Source organism: Nannospalax galili, unplaced genomic scaffold (assembly GCF_000622305.1).
Source record: "Nannospalax galili isolate Female #2095 unplaced genomic scaffold, S.galili_v1.0 scaffold485, whole genome shotgun sequence".
Classification (NCBI taxonomy): Eukaryota; Metazoa; Chordata; class Mammalia; order Rodentia; family Spalacidae; genus Nannospalax; species Nannospalax galili.
This window is the reverse complement of record NW_008354534.1, coordinates 146,109-155,652: the sequence shown is the minus strand read 5'-3', so window position 1 is coordinate 155,652 and position 9,544 is coordinate 146,109. Positions and strand designations below refer to the sequence as shown.

At 44.5% G+C, this 9,544-nt stretch overlaps 1 protein-coding gene across 3 annotated transcripts in view; it reads right to left on the bottom strand.

The window, feature by feature from the left end:
* The window catches only part of Nisch (nischarin), a 38,986-nt gene extending 29,448 nt beyond the window's left edge, over positions 1-9,538 (bottom strand). For all 3 annotated transcript variants that reach the window (XM_029555406.1, XM_008851781.2, XM_008851782.2), the window contains exons 1-3: positions 9,403-9,538; positions 7,366-7,449; positions 5,772-5,954 (exon numbers count right to left, since the gene is read on the bottom strand). In XM_029555406.1, the coding sequence (XP_029411266.1) occupies positions 5,772-5,954; positions 7,366-7,449; positions 9,403-9,498 (363 nt within the window). In that variant the 5' untranslated portion in view covers positions 9,499-9,538. The remainder of the gene's footprint in view (positions 1-5,771; positions 5,955-7,365; positions 7,450-9,402) is intronic.
* Positions 9,539-9,544: the final 6 nt, after the last annotated feature.

Below are 9,544 nucleotides of genomic sequence, written 5' to 3'. Positions count from 1 at the left end.
TAAATAATATAAAATAAAATAAAAATCTTATAATTCATCAAAAAGGAAACCTAATGTTTATAAGGACAAGGGATTTGAATCCATTCTCCAAAACTACAAATGGCCCATAAGTACATGAAAAAGCTCAACATCATTAGTCACTGGAACTGACTGCAACCCAAACCACAGTGATACCACTTCATGCTTTGTGGGACTGTGCAGGATAAAACAAACAAGGAGAAGCACAGCTATTAGTAAGGATGTGGGAAAACTGGAATGTCAAAGTGCAGCAACTTTGGAAAGTAATTTGGTGACTCCTCAAAAAGTCAAAACTGGCTGGAGTGCTGGCTCAGCAGTTAAGAGAACTGGCTGCTCTTGTAGAGACCCAAGTTCAGTTCCTAGCTCCCAAATGGCAGCTAACAACCCTCAGTAACTCCAGTTCCAGGGAATCCAACACCCTCTTCTGGCCTCTGAGGGTACTGCATGGCATAGCTGCACTTATATAAATGTAGGCAAAACACTGAGACATAAAATAAAGTCAAAACAGAGCCAGGCGTGGTGGTGCACATCTTTAATCCCAGAGGCAGAAGCAGGTGGATCTCTGTGAGATGGAGGCCAGCCTGGTCTTCGTAGTGAATTCTAGGCCAGCTTGGGCTACAGGGAGACCCTGTCTCAAAAAGACAAAAAAGTTAAGAGAGAGTTACTACATAACCTACCTTCCTTCTCTGGTGTATACTCATCAGATTTGAAAATATATGTTCATATAAAAGCTCCCTCCCTAGTCCAATTTCATTGTCAATGGTCATTCATAGTCAACTACAGTCAAAATTTATTAAATGGAAAATACCAAAAATGAATAATACAGAAGTTTTAAAACGGCACACCATTCTGAGTATCATGAAATGTTACTCTTTTATTCTGTCCCTCTTGGAACAGAAGTCAGCCCTTTGTTCAGCATATCTACATAATAGACACATCACATAGTCTGTGAGTCACTTAGTAGCCACCTTATTTATTACAATATTGAGATACCTGTGTTTAAGTAACTCTTACTTTACTTTAGAACAGTCTCAAAGTGCGGGGGTAGTGATGTCAGCCTGCCAAAGACAAGTCTTAAAGTGGTGCCATACGTCAAAATGATGAAAAATTCTCAATTTGATAAGAAAATAAACTATCTGCTAAGGTTGCTAAAATCTATAGTAAGGATGAAGCTCCTATCCACAAAATTGTGAAGGAAAAAAATTCCTGCCAGTTTTCCTGTGACAGTTCAAATTGTAAAAGTTATGGTCATACTGCATGATAAGTGCTTAGTTCGGATGGAAAAACCAACAAATCTGTTAGGTATATGTAGGAAAAAAACATAGGTAGGGCTTAGTGCTATCCTTGGTTTTAGGCATCTACTGGAGGTTCTGGAATTTATTCATCACAGATAAGGACAGTTGATAAATGGATAAACACAGTGTGACATAGCAGTCCTCTTATCCATGGAGGGCATACTATAAAACCCACATCAGTCTTCACTTTTTTAATCCCAGCACTCAGAAGGCAAAGGCAGGTGGATCTCTGTGAGTTCAAGCCTTGTCTACATAGCAAGTTCTAGGCCAGCTAGGGCTACAGCAAGGTGCTGTCTCAAACAAACAAAAACACATCAGATGCCCAAAACTACAAACAATACAAACCCACATATATAATGTTTTTTATGTACATATACTCATGATAAAGTTTAGTTTAAAATAAGGCACAGTAAAGCATTAACTAATCATCTAAAATAAAACAATTAAAATAATATGCTGTAATAGAAATAATGGAATGTGGTCTCTCAAAATATTTTCTACTTTTACCTTTTTAATCAAAGGGAGTGTTTCACGACTATACTTTGGCATATCTGACTGCTAGTATCCCAACTCAGGTGCTTTGGGCTATTACCAAGTAAAATCAGAGTCACCTGAACACAGTACTGTGATGCTGTAACAGCTGATCTGACAAGTGGTATGGCTACTAAGTGATTAGAGGTCTACTAAGCGATGCATGTATAGAGTGGATACACTAAAAAGAGCTGATTCATGTCCCAGGAGGGACAGTGAAAGATTTCATCACTACTCAGAATGACATACAATTGAAAACTCATGAATTGTTTACTCCTGGAGTTTTCCATGTAGTATTTTCAAACCATGGTTGTCTGCAGGTTAACTAAACCCATAGAACAAGAAATCACAGATCAAAGAGGATTCCTGAACAGTACATCCAAATACATCAATTATGAAAGGACTGGAAGATAAATGCTATAAATATGGACCTTGGAAATTTAGTTGCCACATGCTGTATGAACTGTTTATATGAGACATCTAGAATAGGCTAACTCACAGAGGCAGGAAGCAAGTAGTGACTCCCAAGGGCTGGGGGAGGAAGCAAGGTAGTGACTACCAAGGGTTGGGGGATAGGAAGCAAGCAGTGACTACCAAGGTCCCCAGGAAGGGATAGAAAATTATTGCTAACAGGTACAGGGTTATGTTGGGGTGATGAAATGTTCTGGAATTAGACAGTGGTGTGTTACACAACTGTTTGAATCTACTATAAACTATTAAATTAAATTGTATACTTTAAAAGAGTGACTTATGGTATATGAATTATAACCCAGTTTAAAAGAAATTTCCCCAAACTAAAAGAAAACAAAAACAAAACCCAAAAGCCAAGTATGGAGATACACACCTATAATCCTAGCACTCAGGAGGCAGAGGCAGGATGATCACGGGAAGTTCAAGGCCAGCTTGGGCTACACAGCAAGTTTACAGGCCAGCTAGGGCTATATTGTAAGATCCTGTCTCAACAAAACAAAAGTAGTTCACACTGGGGCTGGAGAGATGGCTCACTGGTTAAAAGCACTTGCTGTTCTTGCAGAAGACCCAGGCTCTGTTCCCAGTACCCAAATGGCAGTTCACAAACACGTGTAGCTCTGGTTCAGGGAATATGCCCTCTTCTGGCCTCCAGGAGCACTGCACACACATGTTGTACTTACTGTACATGCAGGCAAAACACTCATATACATACAATGTAAAAAGAAAAAGCAGTCTACACCATAGCCAAATAGGGTTCTCTGATCCACCTCATCCAACATCAGTACACAAGAGGTAGAATATATTTGGAACAACTCCAAGGAAGACACTGGTGGTACAAAGGTTAAGAGAACCATGCCTTAGATAGTTCCCTACCTGCAGAAAAGGCTGACAGTGCTATTGGATTGTTTGTTCAAGCTTGAATGAAGAGTTAACCCAGTGGTGCTCAACCAGGCAACAAAGTGCTATTGGCATCAAGTGGGTAGAGGCCAGAAATGGTGCTAAAAATTACATAGGCCAGCTAGCTCCTCACGGTACTTATTCAGTTCAGAATGTCAACAGTGCTGTGGCTGAGACACCTTGGCTCAGTCTAATGATAGGTTAATTACTTTTTTTTTTTTTTTTTTTTTTTTTTTTTGTCTTTTTGAGACAGGGTCTCCTTGTAGCCCCAGCTGTCCTGGAACTCACTATGTAGACCAGGCTGGCCTCAAACTCGCAAAGATCTGACTGCCTCTGCCTCCCAAGTGCTGAGGTTAAAGGCATGTACCATGGCCTATAACTTGCTATGTAGTACAGGCTGGCTTCAATCTCATGGAGAGCAGACTGTTTCTGCCTCCAAGTGTTGATATTAAAGGCAAGCACCCACGCAGCTTGAAGCTTTTTCCAAAGTGCAGAATTTCTTAAAATACTAACCAGTGAAGTTTATCTGACAAATATAGGGAATATGAATTTTTTCTTACACAACAAAGTGTGAAAAAAAAAAAGAAAAAGTTTACAAGTAGGACATGGTGGCACACACCTTTAATCCCAATACTTGGGAAGCAGAGGCAGGTAGATCTCTGTAATTTCAAGGCCAGCTTGGTCCATACAGAGTTCCCGACCAGCCAGGGTTACATAGTTGGGCCCTGTCTCAAAAAACAAAACAAAATATAAGAAAAAGAAGAAGAAAAAAAAGACAACTGGGAGGCGGCCTTCAGGGGTCCAGCAGGCCCAGCCCAGAAGCCAGGCCCTAAAAAATAAAAAAACCAACCAACAAAGACCTGGTATATAGACACATTCCAACTGCACATACAGCCCCTTCTAGCTTTGTGGCAGGAAGGTAGTCCCAAAACCCCATTCCAAATCTCCAGACTCTAATCAGTGCTCCAAGAAAAGCTCAGGTGCCTTACTCTGCAGTGATTTAGAGGTATTTTAAACAAGGTGGGTCTTTGTAACCATAACTCCTACATCACTTCCTATAAGGCAAGACCATTTTCATTGTTTAAAGAGAAAAAGAATTACACAGTAAGTATGTAGTATCAGAAAATCTATCTCACAGAAAATTGCTCCTACTAGTTTGATATATAACCTTATAGAATCTTCCTAGATAACCATATGACTTTTGAGTCTACATTCTGTTTTAGGACCTCTTCTTTTCACAAATTTACCTGTCAGTAGGTCTGTGGCAGCATAATGCCAAGGTGTATAGCTGTACCTTTTTTTGTTGTTTTGTTTGGATTCTTTTTTATTTTTTTTGAGACAAGGTCTCACTAGATAGCACTGGCTGCCCTGCAACTATGTAGACCAAGCTGGCCTCAAACTCAGAGATCCACCTGCTTCTGCCTCTTGGGTGCTGGGATTAAATGCATGCACTACTACACCCAGCACTGTCTGGATTTTTTTTTTTTTTTTTTTTGAGACAAAGGTCTTGATATGTAGCCCAGGCTGGCCCTGAACTTGAGTGGATTCTCTGGCTTTACCCTCCTAAGTGCTGGAAAGACAGGTGTGTGCCATGGCTTGCTTTGATTTTTGTTTTAACCTCTTACCAGTGGTTTCTGGCTTGTCTTCATTACCTTGCTACAAATCTTGGAATGACTAGCTTTGTTCATAAATCCTTTTTTGCAGTTGTCTCATCTTAGAATAAATTTTTAGCAGTGGACTGCTGATAGCCTTTAATATTTTGGCTTTATACTGCCAAATCACTCTTAGTGAGGTCTGATAACTTTATTTATTTTTTATTTTGGTTTTTTGAGACAGGGTCTGCCTGTAGCCCCAGCTGGCCTGGATCTTCACTATGTAGACCCGGCTGACCTCCTCTGCCTCTCAAGTACTGGGATTACTTTTTATTTTTGAAGACATGGTCTCACTATGTAGCTATGGCTGGCCATGAACTCATGATCCCCCTGCCTCAGCAGAATGCATAAGCCACCATGCCTAGCTTCAGGTCTGACAATTCTGTCACTGGAAGCACATTACTCTCTATCCAAAAGCGACAGCAGAGCTGCTCTGTGAGGTATTCCCCCATCTGAGAAGAGTGTCACTGGCAGCTTCAACACTCTGTCAGTGGGGGACCTCAACAATGAGTCCCAGGATGGCAATCCTTGATTAAGAATGACTAATTCCTTAATTAGCCTTGAGTTGTGAGCCAACATCTAAAAAATAGTCTATACCAGGGGTCACCTGTCTCTAATCCATCCTCATCCATTTGGAGGGAAATCTACCTTTAAAAAAAAAATCACGTGTCAGTTTTACCAAATAAAATGCCTTGTAGTGGAGGAAAATGTGGCCAATCTGATTTAAGGCAAACCTGCCAACCAACTTGCTTCTGCTCAAATCCTACCCCTAATCCTTCATTTTCTAACCTCAGGGTCAAAGTCCAGCCTGCTTCTCCTCAAAGTTGAGATTCACACTGGATTGCTGTCTTGAATTCTGGTGGCTGTGGGTTTGTAGACAAAGGTGAGAACCCCAAGGTGAACTTACATAGAAGTGAAGATGCAAGAAGTGGGCCAGCACCCTGGGGGCCGTCTCAGGGAAGGTGGTCAGGAGGGTCTGCAGGTACACCTCCAGGTCCTTCTCCCTCTTCTCTACCAAGCTTCTGGAGTTTTTCCCAATTATCTTTTTGGGTGGAAGTAGATTTTTGTCAATTTTCCTCTCTGCAACAAGCTGTAAGAAAACATAAGCACATCAACCACAGACCAGGAAGCTCTGTGTCTATGTTAGGTCAAGGCCAGCAGTCATGACTTCTGCAATCCATGGCAGCATAGCAGGATTAGCACTCCAACTTGTGCATCTGGGTTTGGCCTCTTTTTTTTAAAATGTGTATGAGTGTATTGCCTGCATGCAGGAAAGTGCACCTGTGTCGTGCAATGCCCAAGGAGGACAGAAGAGGCTATCAGATCCCCTGGGACTGGAGTTACGGACAGTGTAAGCTGCCATGTGGGTGCTGGGATTCGAACCTGGGTCTTCTGCAAGAACAACCAGTGTTCTTAACCACTGAGCCATCTCTCCAGCCCCATGGCCTCTTTTAAATTCAAGCAGCACTGGAAATACTAATACAGGTGAAGAATTCCATCTTTAGTCTTTGGAGACATTCAAAAAGTAACACAGATGAAAACAGTAACACATTCCAAACCAGAATGAAAACTAATGGAAGCAATGGTGTGTCTTTAAGACATGTCTCACAGGAAGCCAAGTCCCTCCAAAAACAAAGGAAAAGTAGAATCAGAAATGTATCTGGGGTCCCAAGAAAACAACCACACAATCCAAAAGATTTTGAACTTTCTTTGTCTCATTTAACCCTGTGATGGAAAAGAAGTAAAAGAAATACATTTACATTTCCCACATGATATTAAAGAACAGGCTCTATTACATGGAATAAGTTCAAAAGGTCAAATCTTTTTCCCTCCTCAGGAAACTTACACTCAAATCATATTTTTATTATTTTTAATTATGTGTATGCATGTCTGTCTGTGTGGGGATATGTGCACATGAATGCAGATGCTCACATAGGTCAGAGGCATTGGATCCCCAAGAGTTAGAATTATAGGCAGCTATGCACTTCAGGACATGGGTGCTGGGGACAGAACTCAGGTACTCTGCAAGAGCAGTATGCACTCTTAACTGCTAAGCCCCATATGGCAATTTTAAAATTTAAATTTAAATATACTACCTGTAGTCTGTCTCATCCTGGGGCCAAACTCCTAGGATCAACCAGTTCTTTTGCCAGTTACATTAATAAACTGGTTTACTAAAGAAGTAAACTATAGGGTCAGTGAAATGGATGGCTCAGCAGATAAAGGCACTTGCCATCTGGCCGGCTGACCTGAGTTCCATCCCCAGGACCCATACGGTAGAAAGAGAACCAGCCCCCATAAATGGTCCTCTGACTACCATATACGTGCCACGTACATATGCATCTTACCTCCACCCCACAAAATAAATCAGTAAGTCCTTAAAAAAAAAATGAGTAAACTATAGACGTGGAGGTTTTACCCTAAATTAATTTGTGACACAATGGGAACTTGGCCCAAATCCCCCAAACCCTAAGTCACAGGTTCCCAGCCCTTCAGGTTACCTTTTCATGCAGGTCATGGAAGTCACTATAGCGGTGCTTGACTGTCCACTCATGGTTGCCATCAGTGACCTGTATGATATAAACCTAAAAGGAAAGATGATTCCTTATGGCAAGGAAACCCTGCCTCTCCACAAGAGCTGCCCAGCATTGAGATCCCACTCCCCAACAGCCAGTCAGGCATCCTCCCACACCTAACATGCACCTGGCCCCTGCTGAGCAGCAGCACCCTTCCTCAGCCTCCTCCATAGCCCTAGGGGATCTGGATCAAAGCTGTGGCTTCAATCATCAGAAAGGAATGGAAATGGTGACTAGGACAACACACCTCTTCCTTAGGTTTTTACCTCTTGTCTCCACGTAATTCAAAACCAACCTGAGTCGTAGGCAAGACCGCCCCTCCTAAGGGAGGCAGAGCAGAGCCAGGTCTGGCAGCATGTACATCTTACCAGATGCCCTGACTATCTAGGAAGCAGGCCCTTTTTCAACCCTTCCCACAGGCTGTGGTTGTGATTTCTGGTGGTAAGATGCACACATGCCACGGCATATGTGTGGCTGAATCAGGGGTCAAGGGACCAACATGCTCCTGGGGGCAGCAGTGGTGGGTAATCTGCCCGAACAGAGGTAACATAGTTTGGAAGTTAAGAAAATCCTGGATTCAAAATCTTGTTCTCCCATTTCCTGGGTGTAGCTTATGTGTCACTTATATAAGTTGCTGGACACCTAAGCTCTCTGGGCCTCAGTTCCTCCATTTTAACACAAGGTGGGTTAAGGTAAGGCAGTAAGTGTAAAATGATTTGTGCAGGCCTAACACCTAATAAAAGATAGGTGTGTTAGTAACATCCAGCATACCCAGGGACAAATGGCAATTGTCAGCTTGGATTACTACCTTGCTCCCTCACATCTGGAAGGAGAGCTTTTTGGAAACAACTCTCTAGCTGATTATAGCTAATGGGGGATGACCATCATTCATAGCTGAGTGACCTCATCCCTCAACTAAACCAAGCCCCATGGTCCTAGTTTCTCCACCTCTCTCTGTAGCAGAGAGGTGGGGGGAAGCAAGCTTTTCAGTCAATTAGGCTGAATCCTCTGGCCCAGAGGCACTAGCCATTTTCCAGGACCAGCCTGTTGCTCTGGAATGAGCCCCAACCCGACATCCAACCTTGCTTATAGGAAGAGAGCCAATGGAGGGCCCACAAGAGAGTGGTATTAGGATGGGGGCCAAGGGAGTGTGGCACAGGCGGAGCAAGGCCCCTGTCCATTGCCCACCCTCCTGGGAACAAAGGAGACAGGGAGATGCTCACTGAGCCCCAACCCCAGAACAAATTTTCACCTGGCACCCTACCTGGCTCATAGTCCTAGCATCGAACCCCACCCAGACCCGGGAGGGCTTCCAACACCATCGCCATAACTACCTTCCTTTTTTTGTCCTGTCTCCCTGGTAGCCTACAAGTGTGTGTTGGCAGCTGGCTGGCCATCTTCCCCAAGCCCTCTAAGGTTGGCAGGTCCTGGATTTTGGCCCTGAGCTAACTCTGTTTTTCGCCAGGGGGGCTGGGGGGCACCAATCCCCCAGGGTCCCTCACTTCGCAGGGCTGATCTGGACCTCCACTGGTGTGGGGGAGGGGTAGCTCAGGATCCACCTCCTCTCCTTCACAACCTGAGGAGCCCGCGCCCTCTCAAACCCGGATCCATCCATCAGAGATCCCCCTCCTCCAGTTCCCTTCCTTCTGAACGCCCTCTCTCGGGTCCGCATCCCTCCAATGCCTCAAGGGTCTTTGGGACTGGCTTCACTGACACATGCTCCTGCCCAGATTCCACCCCCCTATTGGCGTCGCGCACCCCCTTTCCCAACCCCCTCCTCGGGCCCCGCCCTGGGGCCTCCTCCAGCACCCTCAGGACCCAGGCCCTTCCTCAGACTCCCCCATTCCCGGGTCCCCTCTCCGCACTCGCAGACCCTCACGGATGCGCGACTCAGAGCTCCCAGCGCAGACTCAGGCCCGGTGACCACCACCCCCGCTCCGGTGCTCGCTGCCCCCAGCGCACCGTGTACGTGTCCACGAGCTCGGAACCCACGACGCGCGCCTCCTTGGCCGGCTCGGCCTCCCGCTCCAGACCGAAGCTGCGTACAGCCGCCGCCATGTTGCGGGATCCGCCACCGCCGACGCCCGGCGCAGACTGGCAGCAG